The sequence below is a fragment of the Neodiprion virginianus genome, chromosome 4, assembly GCF_021901495.1.
Source record: "Neodiprion virginianus isolate iyNeoVirg1 chromosome 4, iyNeoVirg1.1, whole genome shotgun sequence".
Taxonomy (NCBI): Eukaryota; Metazoa; Arthropoda; class Insecta; order Hymenoptera; family Diprionidae; genus Neodiprion; species Neodiprion virginianus.
This window is the reverse complement of record NC_060880.1, coordinates 39,602,575-39,624,318: the sequence shown is the minus strand read 5'-3', so window position 1 is coordinate 39,624,318 and position 21,744 is coordinate 39,602,575. Positions and strand designations below refer to the sequence as shown.

Below are 21,744 nucleotides of genomic sequence, written 5' to 3'. Positions count from 1 at the left end.
GTACGGTTTTGCAGTTTCGAAAAATCGAATTTTTTTTTGGCTTATCTTATAAACATTTCAAGAATATATTCCCAAAATTTCAAGTCGATCTGAGCAAAACTCTTGAAGTTATTGTCTAGTTATTCTCCCGCCCTTCAACACTTTAGCTCTGACAGCAGGTATACAGGTTATTTACTCCTATCGTTCTGGTCCATTATTCCGTTTCGAGAATATGTTATTCAGTAAAGACAGGTAAGTAAAGCCATGAAGACATATTTTATTCTCTTCTGTGCACACTATACACTGTACAATATTTGAAAACGAGAGACGAGCGTCAGTTTGTCGTTGTACGTTCGATCGTGCGCTTGTGATTTTCTCTCAAAACTACTTTTCCAAAGTCCGTGTTCACTGCTATTCGAAAACTACTTGACCGATTCATTTCAAACATGGTACACATTTTCTACATATAAATTACCTCCCCCCAATGTGTAGTTGAAATTTCTTTTTTCACAGTAAGGGGGTTTCCCACCCACGAAATGGCGGGATTTTTCGTGAAAAATAGCAGTTTACACTTCAGATGGCCGCCAAAAATTTTTGAATGAAAAAAAAAAATAATCAAAGAACGTTGGCGGGAGGATTTGATGATACTTTGACTAAATTCCAATGGTTTTTGGTATCAGATAACTTCCAACCGAGACATAGTGAAGACCGCAAATTGTTTTTTTACTGAGACGTTCTGGGGCAAGCTCTGTCACCGGCTTGTTTTTGAATATTTCCGCATGAAAAAATTACAGAATATTTTTAAAAGTATACCTAATAATGCGCAAAAGGTTTGACTAAATTTTGCTCAATCCATACTTTTAAAAAAAATTCACAAAAAAATTGGTTTTTTTTTTACGCTGAAAACCTTACCCCCCCCCCCGCCTTAACAATCTTTCATGAGAGGAATTATCAAGAGACCGTTTCTCTGATAACCTTCTCCAAACTTTACGACATCTGTCGTATGATTTTCCGTACAACTTATTCAACATTGACAGAAATATTCTAGGACGCATTTTTCATTTTTAGCATTCACGCGATCACGTCTCGAGTGAAATATTACCATATTTGTTTGAAATAACTAAAATGTTTGACTTTCTGGAACAACGCGCGTAAAAGTAACTACAGATATACTTTTCAACGAGTGCTGCCTGTCACGTTAATGGAGAAAAAAATGTCAGCGTAGCTACCGGGAGGAAAAACCCGTCAGAATCGTTCGACTCGCTTTGCGATCGGTGGCGCATTCGACCTTGGACGAAATCGGGGTCGTACTATCGGTGGATTTTGCTGGTCGAGTAAACCCGCGCAGTAATGACGGCCGTCCGTGTATCGAAAGCGAATGAATGATTGCCGTGTCGGAATACGCGGGAGATGAGTGTCGATGAAATTGACGGGAGATTTCGTTGGGGCGAGATTCGCGGGGTCGCCGAATAACCCGGCTGTCGAAAATCGTCCTCTCGCAATCATTGCATTACAGACGTCTCAAATACCAAACTCGCACGGTATGATGTTTGTATTGCACGAAAATAACGGGTGCCGATGGAACTCCAGAAAGTGCTTCGAAGCCAGGTTCTCGTGAGTCGTGTGATGGATCTTCTGGTAGCGTCATCGCGTCACTGAGGTGGCGAAGACACATCTTATGCTCATTTTGCGTTTCCTCTGAATCTGCCATTCCATTTCCGCCAATTATGGTTGGAATTTTCGTACCTACACGCTCACAATCTATCACACGGACACGTACGGGTATTGTATTAGTCATAACAACGATCATGATCGCGGACCGCTGGAGTAGAGAATGATAATTATCAGACTAATTGTTGAGGGGGAACATTTACACGTGAAGGGTTCAAAAATTCCGGCTCAGGAAGAAGTGGGCCAACACTCAGCCACGAATTTAACGCGAGGGATGAACCCGGTGATTCGAACTACCGTAACGTCGGTGAAATCTTTCTCTCCGATAAGGCGGAAAGAAATTAGAATGCTTTTCCTCTCAATCGCCTTGCGCTCGTGAGTCGCGGTACGAGTATATTCATGGTGTGATTCAAGGTCCTGGATGTGGAGTCTGTGGAATGAAACGGCCAGCCTTCCAAGACGTGATAAAATAAATTTATTCATCCGTGGAACTCGCGTTTATTGATATTTCAAAGCAATGATTGTAACGGATTCGCTGTTCGTCGTATGATTGCGAATTCGCACAAATATAATTCACAGTGTATTTTGATGTGAGTTGAAATTATTGTAGGAAACAGGACTAGAACAGAGAAATTATTTGAAAGGATCCTGAATTCGAGTACGGAAAAAAAAGAAATAAAATGGGGTTCCCACAGAAAAAAAATGATGCATTTTGATCTCGCAATCGCTTTATGGTTGATAATTTATTTTTTCTTCATGTAGAATATACAACACACTGCGATCATTTTCATTGCAAAACCTTGGTGAATTTTCAATCCCCCGACGACTATGGTATGGTTGATGAATTCCCAACGCTCGTAATAATCTGTAAAGATTACAAATGACTATTCATATTCAATTTGTGTTTACCAAATCGAATATTTAATTAATTCCTTAGGCGGTTAAAAAGCCTGGTTCATATTTGTTTCAAGTTATTCATCAAATTTGACCGAAGCGATAACAGATTGACGAACGAGTCAGCCGACAGTGGAATAAGCTTCATACTTAAGCAAAACTTGTTGCCGGCCTTGACAACGCATCGCTGAAATAAAAATGCAAGTAATTGAAAAATCGTTTCAAATTTCGTATTACGCTGCAGTTTTATTCCGTGTAACAACGCAGCGACGAAAGAATTAAATCACAAATCTGACCGCTCTGATCTGAACACCGATATTCTGTGTATTCGCATCCATATTTGGCGCAACGGCCCGCGGATTATAGTTGTAAACACATTCGGGCAGCAGCGACATATCGACGCGCGAGTCTTGTCGCGGGTTCATTCGGTCGGATTCTCTGGCTGACGCGACTCACGGCGGAATTCGCACAACAGCGGATGCGTTACGAGCACTTGATTTCGCCTCGAAACCGGATTTGCCGACGCATCTGTAGAGCAGAGGACAGTCCGAGTTATTTGTCGGCTTCCTGTATATCCTCCCCTGTCTCTCTCTCTCTGTCTCTCTCTTAATCTTTCCAATTGTTGACTATGGTCTCATCCTTATGGAGAGTATGTCCGGTAACCTGAGCTGCAAGTTACAAAGAGCACAAAATGCATGTGTGAGGTTTATTTATAATATACCCAGAGACCGGCATATTACGCCGACTTATATCAAAGTACGGTGGCTTCAAATAGAAGAAAGAAAGTTGTTAGGCACCGTATTGCTAATATCAAGTGTAATGAAGCATTCTACGCTGTAATGAATTTTAGTTTATTAGTTATAAGTCAAATATAAAAGAAAGGGAAATAAATAGACAATTACGAGAAATAGTTGGTGACGATTAAAGAGAAAATTATGCACTCATTTGGGTCATTTTGGTTTAAGAAGTCCATCATAATTTAATAGTACAGAATACCCAATTTATAGTCCCTGCACGTCGCAACCCAACAAACTTGGTTTGATAGTTTAAAAAATATGAGTGGACGGCACAGGTGCATAAGTTGAAAGATATCAGAGACAATAGTCGAGTGAGAATAAAACAAAATAGTAACACAAAAGCGGACGGTAAAAGCGTATATAGATAATATCGAGCGGAACAATTATTCGAAGTATTTGAAGGGAGAGTGTCGATGTGTCGTATTTATAATTATGGAATGGTTTGACTTTCTTTATTGTTTCAGTTCGTCGTTATTTATTGAATTTGTTACCTGATCAGGATTTGAGTTAATTTCACACACTTTATGATTTCCTGACACCTCCTTCTAAAGTCGTAGGCCTACTACTTTGCCGATCTGCTGTTCCGCTGATCCGCTGATCCGTCGAAACTTCGGTTCTTACTTTCGTCTATCAAAATATATACATCGTCACAACGCCTGAATATTTGTACGAGAACCTAAAATATGTTAAGGCAGTTCACCATAGGGACTCTAGGGAAAGCAAGCTTTGTCTATACGTACCTCAACACCGTACTGCAATATATAGCAGCTCATTTACGGTACACGCTTCACAAGTATGGAACAGGTATAATCTGTATGAACACTTAAACATGCCAATAACGGGGATAAAGAAATGCTTGTCCCAAAAACTGCCTGATGTATACAACTCAACTTAACCATCCACGGACATACTATTTCTTGTAAAAATTAGTACACAAAAATCTACGGCAAAAATTGTTTAAAGTATAGAATACCAAATGTCTGTATAACATAAACCTAACCTGTATAACAGCGGGTTGTATGCCCCAAAAAGGCTATTATAAAGTCTTACTGTATACAATCTGTAATAAAGTTCAATTCGATTCAATTCTCTCTCTCTCTCTCTCCATTGGTGACTTCAATGCGGATCTGACATCTGCAGCTTATGACTCGGTTCACCTCAGTGAATTTTTTGCGTCGCAGGGATATGATATCGTACCAATGCAGCCCACTCATCATACTGCCACCTCTGATACCTGGCTCGATATATGTGCTATTAACAATATTAATCTTCTTGAGTCCTGGGGTCAATCGTCGAGTCCATTTCTCTCAGGGCATGATCTTATACATGCTGCTGTCAGGTATGGTGTGCCCAAGCAAGAGGCGCGTGTTATTCGATACCGGCCGTGGGATCGTGCCGATTTTGGTGCTGCTTCTACTGCCTTATCTACGTTTGACTTCTCACAGTTTGCGTTGCTGCTCTCAATGGATGAACGGTTGTCAATTTTCAATAACCTTATGAATAAGGTACTGGATTGTGCTGTTCCTGTCAGGGAATTTACTTTGCGGAAATCACCCGCGCCTTGGCTATTGCTAGATATCAGAAGTCTGATGAAAGAGCGCAATGACTGTTACCGGTCCTTTAAGAGATCTCGCAGTGTGGAAGTTTTCGCCGAATATGTCGCGTACCGTAGAGATGTGAAGCGTGCTTCAGCAGCCGCCAAGACTACTTACATACAAGAGCGGTTCGATGCTTGTGGTGGTGCGCGATCGTTTTGGCGTGAGATGGAGAACCTTGGTCTTGCCAAGTGTAAAAAACCACCGGCTGCTCTACCTAGTGGGATTACTGTCGATGATCTTAACGAACACTTTCTGTCTAGTACTGTGACTGTGCGGTATGATTGCCCAGTGGTACAGAACCTTGCCGAGAGGCAGATAGGATCATTCATGTTCTCGCCGATCACGAACAGATGCGTCAACAGTGCGCTGTCACGTATTACAACTCGTGCATGTGGCCCTGATAACCTTCCGATACAGGCGTTTGAGACATTAAAAGATCTACCGATGCCGCTGATTGTATATTTTCTGAACTCTCTACTAACAACTGCATCGGTTCCGTTGTTGTGGAAATCCTCAATTGTCGTGCTATAGCGAAGGTTCGCGATCCCACTGGCCCGTCAGATTTTAGGCCAATATCGCTTCTCTGCTCGCTCTCTGAAGTGCTCGAACGGATAGTATATGATCAACTCGCGGTGCATCTTGCGCGCGGTAATTATCTCGATCCACGTCAGACTGGATCTCGTGGGGGTATGGGGACGCGATCAGCCGTCTTGCGTTTGGTATATGACTGTAGGATTGCGATTGATGATCGCACGGTTACTTTGGTGGTGTTTTTGGACTTCTATGAAGCGTTCGACACGGTAAACCATGCGCTGCTTCTGTCGAAGATGCGAACTTTCGGACTATCTGACAATGTACTTGAGTGGTTCAACTCATACCTATCTGACCGTATGCAAGTGGTTCGCGATTCTAGTGGTACGACCTCGCGGGTACGTCCTCTCCTGACAGGTGTACCGCAAGGCAGTGTTCTCGGACCGTTGCTATTTTCACTTTTCATAAACGATCTCCCCCATTGCGTCTCGCGATGTCGCCATCTGCTTCACGCAGATGATCTTGTGATATATCTCAGTTGCTTGCCGTCTAAAGTGAACGAAACATTAGCCTTGGTTAATGCTGATATTGAGAGTATCTGGTTATGCAGTGTAGAGAACCGTCTTAAACTGAATGTAGATAAAACTAAGGCCATGGTTATCGGCAGCTCTAAATATGTAAACGTGGTCTGTGCAACGCAGCTCCGTCCTCTCAGTCTGGGGGGTCATCCTATTGATTGTGTAACCAGATTTTGTTATCTTGGGGTTATAATAGATAGAACACTGTCATGGACGGAACACATTACTGAAGTGTGTAAACGTAACGCGTCTACTCTATATCGGTTGAGGATGACAACCTATGACGTGGATGTTGCGCTTAAGAGGCGCCTGGTCGCGTCTCTTGTCCTACCGATAAGTGACTACTGTGCAGGAGTGTTCACTAACATTTCCGAAGGCCTAGATAGGAAAATTTCTGTTTCGCTCAACAATTGTGTGCGCTATGTTTTTCGTCAAACGCGGTTTGTGCACATATCTGACTTTCGACGAATGCTCGGCTGGCTCACCATGCGCGATCGCCGATTGTACATTATTGGTTGCATTTTCTATAAGGCCATACATGAAGGGCTTCCTGGCCTATTCGACCGTTTTCAGCCAAGTCAGTATGCATCACGTCGTCGTGACCCGCCCCGAACTGACACTCTTGTCCTACCGTCGGCTCGTACGGTGACGTATCAAAAGTCTTTTGCGTATGTTGGCGTTGACTTTTGGAACTCTTTGCTTCCGTCAATCACATCAGCGTCCACTTTGCCGGTGTTTCGTATTGGCCTGCTAGAATATCTGCGAGCGGAAGAGGCTTAGCATGTGCAGCGAGGGTGATGTTTGTGAAATTATTGATATCGACAGATGTATTGTACGATGTATGCTGTATGATGTCTGATGAATGTTGTACGATGTATTGTGCGCGCAGAATGTGGCTGCCCTCTTTGTATGTACGCTTTTCATTCGGTTTGTGTCTGTTTCTATTTCTATTTTTATTCATATTTTATTTCAGTTTTTGTATTATTTTACATCACATTATTTTGGTATTGTTAACTAACCGCCATATCATGTATTGTACGTATGTATAATTTTGTTTTTTTTAAAATTTATTTCTATACATACATACGTACATACATACATATATATACATATGTGTGTGTGTGTGTGTGTGTGTGCCTATGGTTGCTAGGGGGTATTACCCCGCGATCAAATAAATACTCTCTCTCTCTTTATCTCTTTCTCTTCCCCTTGATGATACTCGCTCGGCCGCCGAATATTTTCCACCTTCTTTCTCTCAAGTTACCCCGGGAATTTTTTTACCGACCCCTCGATCCAGAATGAGCGATTCACAATCGCCTCCAAGATTGCGGTTTTGAAATTATACTCTGTGAGAAGAGTCTAGTATTCATAGTTTCGTATTCATATCTTTTCACTTATCATATCTTGTGTCAAGTTTTTTAGACTGAATTCGAAATACTTGCTTTCATGTAGGGACCATATTCAAATGTATGAAATGAAATGTTTCATTCTATACGTCCCAAATCGTATTCTCCCTACCAAGATTCGGTCATCGGAATTTGAAGCTACTCTTTGAAAAGACTTCAACTATTTACATCTAAACTTTTACCAATCACGAATACACACGCTTATACGAAGTATGTCTCGTTTAGTCGTTTGTTTCACACGATTCATTTCTCCGTCTGCACTCCGATTCGCAAGCGATGTACACATACTTGTCTGTACCTACTATGTTCTGCACGGTTTCTTTTTGTTTTTTCTCTCTTCCTATATCACGCATCGGTCTGCAAGACAGCGAATATACCTATGTATAGTATATAATATTGACCCGAGGCTTCATCGAGGGTGTAAAATATCGACCTTTTCGTGATTTGCGAGTTTTCGATCCGCGCCGTATATTTGCCAAGGAATACAAAAAAGGCGGCAAAAAGCGGGTATCAATATCAAGTCTGCGTAAATAGTCTTACCAGGGTTAAGAACTAGAAGTTGGGCCGTTCAGCCGGCTCAGATTCCGAAGGTGAATCTGCGACTGGACGTGCGGAGAATTCTTTCCAGCTTCGAAAAGCGCAGGATATTCACGTCAGGCGATTCGCATCTGGTGCATTTCATGCAAACTGTAGTCGACGTTGAGGCTTTCACCGATTTTCTTATAGATAATTTTTCCTCGATTTTCATAATAAATTGTTCGCTGCTTGTGAAATTTTCTTATGTTCAATACCTATTCACGGTATCATGTTGATTTTATTTGACATTAGAGTCAACGTGAAATGGAAAATTAGCTCTAGAATTCAGAGTCAGCCCCATCCGTTTTATGGCCTTTCAATTAACGGATCGTTTTTAATGAGGGATGTGAACTTTACGTCATAAACTATACCAAGGAATTCAAATGACGAAATTCCGTCAAAGAGACACGTCACGTCGGTTTTAACTCACTGCTTCTCGTCTGGGTTATTCCTGCTTTCTCGGTCGTAACGCGCAGCCTGCTCTTCGTCTCAAAATGATCGAGGGATGTTTCAGGGTAAGATTCATGGCGAATATCGATCGTCAGAAAATAATTGATATTTATCATACATTATCCGTTGAGGTCCTATCGTACATATATATTTATATATGTATTAATAAAGTATTCCACAAGTTTCCAAGCCCATCGGTCAAAATATCACTTCACGTGTTCTGCATACTGCACTAAATCTACATTGAAAATCTTGCGAAATGGGGAAGATCCCACCTTCCTCCTACAGCCTTTGCAATCATCTTATCCTTAGGCCGCAGAGGATGCCTCGGCATTGAGTATGTTTTCACAGCCTGCTGCTTTTTCGACAGCAGCATATCCAGAATTCACCACACTGGCAGGTTCCGGTTGTTCGCATCCACTCAATTTTTCGACCGCGCAGATTTTGGCCGTCCGAATACTTCTGTTGGTCGATTTATGATAATGATAAGTCATTTTTGAATAAAACTTTCACTGCAGCATATGCTACTGGAGTATAGTATAAAGGCAATAATTTTTCATCTTTCACTTACTTGCATTCGTTCAGGCTTGGATAGGATGTTTCATAATACCATGGAGCACCAGCAATCCGGACGCCGTCGGTGAGGACGGTGGAATTATTGCGGGGTGGCATTTGTACCGAACAGTTTCTGGGATAATGGCTAATGATACACTCAAATCCACGAGCCGTGTAAAATGCTTGGACAAAAAAAGAGAACGTTACATTAATTTACAACAGGGTAAACAATTCGAAAACGTTGAAACCTGGTGGATATGCATAATCGTTTTGCGCCTTCTCAATTTTCATATCTAAACCTTCGGTGGCGTATCTTCAAGATTTATTCCGCATCCACGGGAACGAATTTCACGGAGCCGTAGGTTCGGAACCAACCAAGAAGTGATATTTTTCATGTACATTTTTACATTTTCCGGTTTCCAAGACGGTAGTAGAGTCGGTTTATTGCTAGATTAATACACTCTATCGCGAGCAGTTTAGATTTATAACTACGTGCATATGTTTGTGAGGGCATTTCGATATCCACAAAAAAGATCCATGCATACTATATGTGTAGTAAATAAACTTACAAATGAGGTTACTTCCGTTGTTCCTGCAGAAGAAATCCCCACCTACAAACATCATGTTGTACGCGATGTTGGCAGACGCGCGTTCCGCTTCGTCCAGACAAGGTCTGACTGAAGTTAAAGGTGGCTTCGTCTGGTTCAAGACAGTCATATACTTGTCACAAAATCTCGGTATCTGTTCCTGCGCGTTCCATGATTCTGAGCCGACAAGCAGAACCTGATTTGCAGTGTCGTTGATCAGGGAATCTATCGAATTTTGCAGGCTCAGCAGGCTTTCCTTGGCATCGTCGAATGCCTTTGGTCCACCATTCTTCTTGCACTTGTCGATTACGGCTTGCTTGACGGCCTCACCGAGATCATCCAAACGGTATAAACGAAGAGCTCTCAGCATGAGCATGTACAGTTCCAAAAGCATCTCTGTATTTCGTGTATTTTTCGGTTTATCAGCCTCGGAACATAAGATTCCTGTAACAGAGGAAAGCGTATAGGAACAAAAGCAAAACATGGTCTACAAAATGAAAGTGACTCACAGGTGAAGGTGAAACAACTAAATATTGGAACGGCTTATTTTACTAGCTAGTAAAGAATCACGAAGTGTTGACAGCTTAAACTTAAACAGTATTCAACCGATTAGATGCTCGAACTGTCAGTAACTTGATTCTGAGATGCTAAAAACTATATCGCACAGTTATACGTCGAAGTTGCGGCTAAATTCGATCAAGTTTAAGTCTGCTTGTCTTGCCGTATAGTTTCACAAGTTGGCTTACCAGCAATCAGGTGAACGAATAAAAATGCAACGAAAATCTTCATCGTGACAACCAGGAGTAAGACTCTTGACTACGCCTTACGAATTCAGTACTGAAACTCACGTCGTTACGAATCTTAAAAACCGAGACCAACTTCTTCTTTGGTCGAACTCTAGTCAATAACGAACTTTGAATGGAAGAGTATCCAGCTTTTATACATACACGCTAATCGTATAATCCACACAGAGGTCAAGATATCCAAACCTGACGGCTAGCAGTTTCAACGAAGATACAGGTTTGACCTGTGCTATTATGAAAGTACAGGGCATCGGATTAACAGCCAACTTAATGTTCGGTTGACCTCCGGCAACATCATCCGATGTCGCCAAAGTTTTTCCTCGTACATTCGAATTAAAACGTTTTCTGTCTTATCGCTACACGTAAACTATACGTAAAATATGCAGTTAGTGTCGACGGAGCGTGTTTTACGAAATGTCAGACTTGTGGATTGCGAATTACAGAGACGCAGAATCGTATTACTCCACAACATTTCACGTGAAATGCATGTACTCGTGTTCTTCGATCGAGGTATTATAAGATTATTTGAAAATTACAAATTCTTCGACATCAATATTAAAAATCTTTTATAAACTATGAGTAGTAGAGTGAAAACTTTAATTTATTTATAAATATATCCACGCATGAGCCGTCATTAGGTTTAAAATTCATTCATTCATCCATTCCACAATTCATTCATTCTAGGTGTATATGGTTTAAAACAGTGTATACGGTTAAAACTGGTGGATATGCTTGGGATTATAAATAATTGTTAATAACCGTCTTTCGTCAAGGCACTATATTTGTTCATTGCACTTTTATTATTTCTCGATCTATATCCTCTCGTTTTAAATTTGGGCTTGGGTTTTGAAGTGTTTGATTTTCAATTTAATAGGTATGTCCTCGTAGTTTAGATTCACTTTATTATTTTTAATTGGTCGATTTTGGATCGATTACGATTTCTTTTCAGAGAGGAAAACCTCCGCACCTCCTTCCTCCTGGAGAGACGTAGACCAAGTCACCTAATTTTCTCTTTAAATTTGCGACCAAGTGCCCCACTCCCTGGGTCTAACCTCATCCGATCGTGCCGTGTACAATGAGCGATTATATTTGAATCATTACAAGCTTCATACTTAAGCAAAACTTGTTGCCGGCCTTGACAACGCATCGCTGAAACAAAAATGTGAGTAATTGAAAAATCGTGTCAAGTTTCGTATAACGCTGCAGTTTTATTCCGTGTACTAACGCAGCGACGAGAGAATTAAATTCTTTCCCCACCGCTCATTCGTTATTGAACTTTGCAAACTTTGGCCATCAGATTCGTGTCGGGATGGTTTTTAGCTGTTAATGGGTTTATCGGTGAGAAGGGAAGGGGAACGACGGCAGAAAACTGTTTCACGAATCTGACCGCGAAATATCGACGCGCGAGTCTTGTCGCGGGTTCATTCGGTCGGATTCTCCGGCTGACGCGACTCAGCGCGGAATTCGCACAACAGCGGGTGCGTTACGAGCACTTGATTTTACCTCGAAACCGGATTTGCCGACGGATCTGCAGAGCAGAGGACAGTCCGAGTTATTTGTCGGCTTCCGGTATATTCTCCACCGTCTCTCTCTCTCACTCTCTCTCTCTCTCTCTACTACTTCTCAATGTATTTCTATTTCCGTTTTATTATGTTTTACGTTTATTCTCATTGTTATTCTCAATATTATTACTACTCTCAATTTATTTTATATATTTTCTTGTACTACCGATTCTTATCCTGTATCTATCAATTGTGCACTGTTATTTTATTCCTACCGTCGGTTCTTTAAACTATAAATCATTCATCATTTTGAACGATTACGAACTCTAGTCTGTATATCTATTATTAGTTAGCTATCTATTTACTTTATCTTTCCGGTCCGTTGGTCAGTAATATATCCTTTTTATTGTGTTATACTTTTGTTATGTTATACTACTATCACTGGATCTATTGTACAATCCGGTTCTTGTATTCTATGTCTCTACCTATGTATCAACATTACCTGCATCGATCTTTGAAGTTCCTCCACTGATCGCCTTTTTGTTTGCCTTAAGGGGAGATATACACCTAGAAAATTGAAAAAAATCGATTTTTTTTTTTACATTTTCTGAAAGTTTAAGGTCCTTAGAATATTTGGGGAAAATCGCAAATTAATTCTTCGAAAAATAAGGCAGTTATAACCGAGAACTGGAAACGTTAGATTTCTTTTGTGATAGAATTGTACAGTGCTCCCCCCCTAAGAAGGTCGAATTCGTCGTCGGCAACAAGCTTTAGATGCAATGGGAATTCCGTCGACTGTAGAAGACCTACACTATGGGCCTGGTATTGATGATTCCATGTAAGTTTAAAATTTCATGATTTTTTAATTCCTAAAATTTCAAACGTGTTTTTCTCAAAACTACGTTTTTCAAAGCGGTACCCAAAATTTCTCAAAAACCAATGTACCGATTGCTTTGAAATTTTTTGTGGTCATTCTATATAATATTACCTAGTATTTGTCATAGGATTTTTTTTTTCGTTACTTACTCTTCATTTTATAGCCAAAGTAATTACACATTTAAGGCCCGAAAATCGTTACCTATATTCAAATGGCCGCCATTTTGTTAAAAACCAATAATTTTGAAATCGGCTATGACAAGTACTAGATTATAGTATCTTATTTAATAATCTTTTTTTTTTTTTCAGATGATTTTTGAAGATACGCCAGTGGGTACCGTGTGCGCCGATTTTTTCAAGGACCTCCAAGAATCCCACGATATCCTTGTATCTTTTTGATATTTGTACATAAAAAAAATTTGACATATATTTGAATGTATGTACTTTTAGATAATGAAAACTCTGATCTAAAATTGATGATTACTTTTCTTTGAAACATTTTTAAAATAGAACCTTTTTTTACGGCTTCTAGGTGTATATCTCCCCTTAAAGCCCAAGCGGGTCATGGCATAATAAACTCGATCCATCTATCTATCCATCTCTCCCCCTTGATGATACTCGCTCGGCCGCCGAATATTTTCTACCTTCTTTCTCTCAAGTTACCCTGGGAATTTCTTTACCGACCCCTCGATCCGGAATGAGAGACTCACAATCGCCTCCAAGATTGCGGTTTTGAAATTATACTCTGTTAGAAAAGTCTAGTATTTTCGTATTCATATCTTTTCACTTATCATATTTTGTGTCTAGTTTTTTGGACTGAATTCGAAATACTTGCTTTCATGTAGGGACCATACTCAAATGTATGAAACGAAATGTTTCATTCTCTGCGTCTCGAATTGTATCCTCACTACCAAGATTCGGTCATCAGAATTTGCAGCTACTCTTTGAAAAGACTTCAACTATTCATATCAAAACTTTTGCCAAACACGAATACACACGCTTTTAAGAAATGTGTATCGTTCAGTCGTTTGTTTCACACGATTCATTTCTCCGTCTGCACTCCGATTCGCAAGCGATGTACGCATGCTTGTCTGTACCTACTATGTTCTGCACGGCTTCTTTTTTATTTTTTCTCTCTTCCTATATCACGCATCGGTCTGCAAGACAGCGAATATACCTACGTATAGTATATAATATTGACCCGAAGCTTCATCGAGGGTGTAAAATATCGACCTTTTCGTGATTTGCGAGTTTTCGATATTTGCCAAGGAATACAAAACAGGCAGCAAAAGACCGGTATCAATATCAAGTCTGCGTGGATCATTTTACCAGGGTTAAGAACTAGAAGTTAGGCCGTTCAGCCGGCACAGATTCCGAAGGTGAATCTGCGACTGGACGTGCGGAGAATTCTTTCCAGCTTCGAAAAGCGCAGGATATTCACGTCAGGCGATTCACATCTGGTGCATTTCATGCAAATTGTAGTCGACGTTGAGGCTTTCACCGATTTTCTCACAGATACTTTTTCCTCGATTTTCATAATAAATTGTTCGCTGCTTGTGAAATTTTCTTATGTTTAATACCTATTTACGGTATCATGTTGATTTTAATTGACATTCGACTCAACGTGATATGGAAAATTAGCTCTAGAATTCAGAGTCAGCCCCATCCGTTTTATGGCCTTTCAATTTACGGATCGTTTTACAATGCGGGATATGATCCTCACATCATAAACTATACCACTTAAGGAATTCGAATGACGATATTCCGTCGAAGAGACACGTCTCGTCGGTTTTAACTCACTGCTTCTCGTCTGGGTTATTCCTGCTTTCTCGGTCGTAACGCGCATCCTGCTCTTCGTCTAAAAATGATCGAGGGATGTTTCAGGGTAAGATTCATGGCGAATATCGATCGTCAGAAAATAATTGATATTTATCATACATTATCCGTTAAGGTCCTATCGTATATATATATATATATATATTCCTTTACATACACACAGACGGTTTGATAAAGTATTCCACAAGATTCAAAGCCCATCGATCAAACTATCACTTTGCGTGTGCTGCATACTGCACTAAATCTATATTAAAAATCTTGCGAAATGGGGAAGGTCCCACCTTCCTCCTACAGCCTTTGCAGTCATCTCATCCTCAGGCCGCAGAGGATGCTTCGGCATTGAGTTTGATTTCACAGCCTGCTGCTTTTTCGGTAGCAGCATATACAGAATTCATCAAATTGGCAGGTTCCGGTTGTGCGCATCCACTCAATTTTTCGGCCGTGCAGATTTTCATTGCCCGCAGAGTCCTGTAGGTCGATTTATGATAATGATCAGTCAATTATGAGCAAAACTTTTACTGCAGCATATGCTGCTGGAGTATAATATAACGGCGAAAATTTTCTGATCTTTCACTTACCTGCAATCGTTCAGGCTTGGATAGGATGTTTCGTAAGACCATGGAGCACCAGCCATCCGGGCGCCGTCGGTGAGGACGGGAATATCGCGGGGCGGCATTTGTACCGAACAGTTTCTCTGAGGAAGGTTAGCGAAACACTCAAATCCACGAGCCGTGTAAAATGCTTGGACAAAAAAAGACAACGTTATACAAATTTACAACAAGTTAAATAATTCGAAAACGTTGAAACCTGTTGGATTTGCATAATCGCTTTTCGCCTTCTCAATTTTTATATTTGAACCTTTGGTGGCGTACCTTCAAGAATATTTCTGCATCCACGCGAATGAATTTCACGGAGCCGTAGCCTTGGAACCAACCAAGAAGTGGTATTTTTCATGCACACTTTCACATTTTTCGGTTTCCAAGACGAAAGTAGAGTCGGTTTATCGCTAGATTAGTACACTCCATAGCGAGCAGTTTAGTTTCATAAATACGTGCATATGTTTGTGAGGGCATTTCAATATCCACAAAAAAGATCCATGCATACTATATGTGTAGTAAATGAACTTACAAATAAGGTTACTTCCGTTGTTCCCGCAGACGAAATCCCCACCTACAAACATCATGTTGTACGTGATGTTGGCAGACGCGCGTTCCGCTTCGTCCAGACAAGGTCCCACTGAATTTAGAGCTGGCTTCGTCTGGTTCAAGACAGTCATATAGGCGTCACAAAGTCTTGGTATCTGTTCCTGCACGTTCCATGATTCTAAGCCGACAAGCAGAACCTGATTCACAGTGTCGTTGATCAAGGAATCTATCGAATTTTGCACGCTCAGCAGGCTTTCCTTGGCATCGTCGAATGCCTTTGGTCCACCATTCTTCTTGCACTTGTCGATTACGGCTTGCTTGACGGCCTCACCGAAATAATCCAAACGGTATAAACGAAGGGAGCTCAGCATGCTGATGTACTGCCCCAAAAACATCAATAGATTTTGTGTATTTTTCGGTTTATCATCCTCGGAACATAAGATTCCTGTAACAGAGGAAAGCGTATAGGAACGAAAGCAAAACATGGTCCACGAAATGAAAGTGAATCACAGGTGAAGGTGAAACAACAACCAAATATTGGAACAGCTTATTTTACTAGCTAGTAAAAAATCACGAATGTTGATAACTTAAACTTGAATAGTATTCAATAGATTAGATGCTAGAACCGTCAGTCACTTGATTCTGAGATGCTCAAAACTATATCGTACAGTTATACGTCGCAGTTGAAGCTAAATTCGATCGAGTTCAAGTCTGCTTGTCTTGCCGTATAGTTTCACAAGTTGGCTTACCAGCAATCAGGTGAACGAATAAAAATGCAACGAAAATCTTCATCGTGACAACCAGAAGTAAGACTCTTGACTACGCCTAACGAATTCAGTACTGAAACTCACGTCGTTACGAATCCTAATAACCGAGACCAACTTCTTCTGTGGTCAAACTGTAGTCGATAACGAACTTTGAATTGAAGAGTAACCAGCTTTTATACATACACGCTAATCGTATAATCCACACAGAGGTCAAGATATCCAAACCTGACGGCTAGCAGTTTCAACGAAGATACAGCTTTGACCTGTGCTATTATCAAAGTACAGGGCATCGGATTAACAGCTAAGTGAATGTTCGCTTGATCTCCGGCAACATCACCCGATGTCGCCAAAGTTTTTCCTCGTACATTCGAATTAAAACGTTTTCTGTCTTATCGCTACACGTAAACTATACGTAAAATATACAGTTAGTGTCGGCGGTGCGTGTTTTACAAAATGTCAGACTTATGGATTGCAAATCACAGAGACGCAGAATCGTGTTACTCCACAACATTCCACGTGAAATGCATGTACTCGTGTTCTTCGATCGAGGTATTATAAGATTATTTGAAAATTAAAAATTATTCGAAATCAATATTAAAAATCTTTCATAAACTATGAGTAGTAGAGTGAAAACTTTAATTTATTTATAAATATATCCACGCATGAGCCGTCATTAGGTTTAAAATCCATTCAATCATCCATTCCACAATTCATTCATTCCAGGTGTATATGGTTTAAAACAGTGTATACGGTTAAAACTGGTGGATATGCTTGGGATTATAAATAATTGTTAATAACCGTCTTTCGTCAAGGCACTATATTTGTTCATTGCACTTTTATTATTTCTCGATCTATATCCTCTCGTTTTAAATTTGGGCTTGGGTTTTGGAGTGTTTGATTTTCAATTTAATAGGTATGTCCTCGTAGTTTAGATTCACTTTATTATTTTTAATTGGTCGATTTTGGATCGATTACGATTTCTTTTCAGAGAGGAAAACCTCCGCACCTCCTTCTCCCTGGAGAGACGTAGACCAAGTCACCTAATTTTCTCCTTAAATTTGCGACCAGGTGCCCCACTCCCTGGGTCTCACCTCATCCGATCGTGCCGTGTACAATGAGCGGTTATATTTGAATCATTACAAGCTTCATACTTAAGCAAAACTTGTTGCCGGCCTTGACAACGCATTGCTGAAACAAAAATGTAAGTAATTGAAAAATCGTGTCAAGTTTCGTATAACGCTGCAGTTTTATTCCGTGTACTAACGCAGCGAAGAGAGAATTAAATTCTTTCCCCACCGCTAATTCGTTATTAAACTTTGCAAACTTTGGCCATCAGATTCGTGTCGGGATGGATTTTAGCTAATAACGGGTTTATCGATGAGAAAGGAAGGGGAACGACGGCAGAAAACTGTTTCACAAATCTGACCGCGACATATCGACGCGCGAGTCTTGTCGCGGGTTAATTCGGTCGGATTCTCTGGCTGACGCGACTCACGGCGGAATTCGCACAACAGCGGGTGCGTTACGAGCACTTGATTTCGCCTCGAAACCGAATTTGCCGACGCATCTGCAGAGCAGAGGACAGTCCGAGTTATTTGTCGGCTTCCGGTATATCCTCCCCTGTCTCTCTCGCTCTATCTCGCCCTTGATTATACACACTCGACCGCCAAATCTTTTCCACCTTCTTCCTCTTAAGTTATCCCGAGGATTTCTCTACCGACCCCTCGATCCGGAATAAGCGACTCAGAATCGCCACCAAGATTTTAGTTTTGAAAATATACCCTGTCAGAAGAGTCTTGTATTTTCGTACCCATATCTTTTCACTTATTATGTCTTGTATCTAGTCTGTTGCTCTGAATTCGAAATACTCGCTTTCATACAGGAGTCATGTTCAAGTGTACGAAATGAAATGTTTCATTCCATAGATCTTAAATTGGATTTTCACTACCAAGATTAGGTTATCAGAATTTAAAGCTACTCATTGAAAATACTTGAAATATTCATGTCGAGACATTTTCTATTCACGAATACACACGTTTATTAGAAATGTGCCACGAATGATCATAGTCGATTGATTCGCACGGATCATTTTCCTCCGTCTGTGCGTGAATTCGTACGCTATACATGATGTATAAGTATTCGGGTATTTCTTACAAAAAAATCATATGAAAATTACTCCTGACAATTTTTTTTATAGGAACGAAGGTGACATTTTACATAATTTATTCCATACAATCCTACTTTGATGAATGTTTCTTCAGTTTCATGATTTTTTATAGTAAACGTCGAGTAAAGCCTCACAAGGTTACTTCACCCCATGATCTCACTTCCCCCCATTACGCCTCCGTTGCTAGTAAATTATCACAGACAGTTGCTGTTTTCTCGAAATTGAGAAAGTCGTTCGCTACATCGAAAGGTGTTTTCTTCTTGCACGTTCCCAACTGTCCGAGTAAGCAGTTCTGGAATGTCTCAAACTTCCTGTTGAATCAAAAATTCGTGATTGATTAATTGATTTACGGTTAAAGTATATGTGCAAAAATCCGAGTAGTAGAACTTTTCCACATTTTCCAAAAATCTAACTTTTGCCAACCTGCATTGTCCCGAGTTTAGACCCGGTGATGGATAACTCCACGGTTCGCCAATTTCGTCAACAGTACGAACGGCAGCCGAATCGCCTGGACTGGAAATTCCTGCGACACAAGAGCTTACGGCTGTATTTTTTTTTGAGTAAGCAATCAAAGCCACGCACCCTCCAAAATGCTGAAAAAAACCCAAAACGCTGTAAAGATCTAAGTACGGGTGAATCCAAATGAATCCAAAGTGAATAAATATGTAAATAGCAAATGACCTGAGAATATTTCGATCATATCTCAGCAAAACACAAGAATTTTTCTTTTTTTTTCCTCACTTGCAACAGACATTGAATACACTCACACAAGGCACGACGTCCATTGTTCTCGCACATATAGTTCAAAATATTAATTCGTGAAAGAAGAACGTGACATCCTGACCGAGGTCAAATTTTCCGTTGATAGGGCATTGGAATTTTGGTTGCATGAATTATACGAAGCATTGTTTACCAACAGATTCAATCATTGTATTAATAATTTAATCATTTATTTAACCTTAGTAACGAGTTTGATTTTATGACCAAGCTGCTTCCGACCATTCTGCAAGCCCAATGTAGGGTTCTGTGTAAATATCATTCCAATTCCGTAATGTATATAATTTTTGTCTTCGTTTAATGAATTGAAAATTTCAGTGTAATTAATATGTTAGAATTGAAGGATATTTGTTTGTTCGATTGTATGTGAAAGTGTCTGGTTCTTCATTACGAAGGCTAAATAAATGAGAAAATGATCGAAACAATTGGAAAATTGGACTCTGTTGGAAAAAAATGCTTCTCGTAATTCACACATCCGAATTTCCGGTGTCGTATCAATGAAAAATTTCACCTCGGTCGAGATGTCACGTTCTTCTTTCACTATTCAAGATGTCACGTTCTTCCATACTGACATCGAACTGTGGCAAAGGATGATCGTCGAGTAAAACTATTCGTTAAAATAACTGGATCACCGATCCGCTTCTTGGATTGAAACTGAAATCTCACAGAAGCGAAGCTCGTGCGGTTCTTTAATTTTCTGATCGGATAGATTGATCAATAAGTTCGTGTGAGCTTATTTGAATCGAACAACTCACCAACAGCCATAACGAATACCAATGCACCCAGGAACTACATTTTGAAGAATACAGGTGAATATCTTTACAACTTTAACCGCGTGAAACGGGCTGCGTAGTTTACGCAATTAGACTTTATTTTTCATTAGATTAGATTAGAATAACTCTGGATTCCATAGCGACTGGAGAATTTGTGTACTTTGGTTTATCGTGAAGCAAGTGACCCGGGTTTTTTACACTGATAAAACTATGATGAAATATAATTTAACTACAGCAAAACACTTTACCGATTGCTTATCCTGCGGTTGCCAGTAGAGGAAAAAACCTTTAAGCATTAATCAGTATTATAAATTCAAGGAAGTATTATACATATAGCTCAGTGATATTAAACGCTAAACGTGATTACGTGGAACCGCGATTAACGCTGTACATTGAGCTTGGAATATTTTTTGAATTATTGCACGTATTAAATTATCATTGCTCGAATTCGAAGAAATAAGTATTAGTCGCTCACGCCTCTGTTACGCTATGAATGTTTCGGACAAATATTCATAACAGCAATGACTGGTTCGTGGAGAGTAAATGATTGTTTATAAACAGTGAATTGTGCCTTTCTGGTTTATTCATATTGTTACAAAGGATGAAACTTCTTACGGCTTCAAAAAGAATAAGGTTGCTGCGTCAACCAACATTATTGTAAAAACAGTCTTGTTTCAGACTTTAAACTAGAAACACGTTCTCTGCTATCAAAGCTTTTCCATAAAATTTTATTTGCGCCTTTAATTTGACTCACTAAAAAAGCTCGCGAATCCATGTTTATTTTGAAACGTCTCAAAACGTTACAATATGCTAGCTACATGTCTGCCAATTGTAGATTTATTATTGTTTTTACGTCAAACAGCTGCATTAGAATATTCACAATTGAGTAATTGGATAAAGTTTGATTGTCAGTACCAAAATCTGGTGACAAAAAACATTGAGCAGTCAGGATCCGTACTTTGACCATATTCGGACAAGCATCACAGGCTGATGTATGTGTATTCGGTAAGTTTTTACAGCCTGTTATTTCTTGGTAATAATTGACAATGTCGTTGACAACCTTAAAGGACGGCTGCTCGCAACTTTGCAACTGCTGAAGAGCACAGGCATGAATTGAATCGGTGTGACTGTTCAATGAATACTGCGAAATTCTATAATAGGACGGTTGAACTATTACCAAAAATACAAATAAGATAACTGGCTAGTATCAAGAATCTTTATTTTCAGAAAAATTGGTCAAGGTACTCAGAACTTTCGTTCAGTAAATCATGGGAGGCAGTTGAGTTGAACTTTCAATCACCGTCCGTGTTTCACTGTCTCTTTAATTAAAGTACAGTGTCCGAGTGATTGCAAATTCAGAAGCAGCCGGTTACCTACTATATGTTGCTGTTCGTCATCGAGAAAGTGATCCGAGACCGTAGGTCAGTGATAGTTAAACTTGTTGATCGAAAACAGTTCTGTTATTGAATTACAGGC

General features: G+C 40.0%; 2 protein-coding genes and 1 long non-coding RNA gene across 20 annotated transcripts in view; 2 read left to right on the top strand and 1 right to left on the bottom strand.

The window, feature by feature from the left end:
- The window catches only part of LOC124303761 (27 kDa glycoprotein-like), a 38,355-nt gene extending 21,624 nt beyond the window's left edge, over positions 1-16,731 (bottom strand). The window contains exons 1-4 of one of the 7 annotated variants that reach the window (XM_046761382.1): positions 16,534-16,688; positions 9,605-10,066; positions 9,052-9,217; positions 8,565-8,942 (exon numbers count right to left, since the gene is read on the bottom strand). In XM_046761382.1, the coding sequence (XP_046617338.1) occupies positions 8,789-8,942; positions 9,052-9,217; positions 9,605-10,066; positions 16,534-16,576 (825 nt within the window). In that variant the 5' untranslated portion in view covers positions 16,577-16,688 and the 3' untranslated portion in view covers positions 8,565-8,788. Of the gene's footprint in view, positions 1-8,564; positions 8,943-9,051; positions 9,218-9,604; positions 10,067-10,368; positions 10,520-14,707; positions 15,108-15,217; positions 15,381-15,767; positions 16,230-16,533 lie in introns of those variants that run through there. The other 6 variants (XM_046761381.1, XM_046761387.1, XM_046761386.1 and 3 more) reach the window with 6 other exon arrangements.
- Positions 1-21,744, top strand: part of LOC124303758 (pleckstrin homology domain-containing family G member 5) — a 166,475-nt gene that overhangs the window by 104,607 nt on the left and 40,124 nt on the right. The window lies entirely within an intron of this gene.
- LOC124303762 (uncharacterized) lies at positions 10,727-16,106 on the top strand. Its single transcript, XR_006907989.1, has 3 exons — positions 10,727-10,935; positions 11,375-11,488; positions 15,931-16,106. It is a non-coding gene; the product is annotated as an uncharacterized LOC124303762 (long non-coding RNA).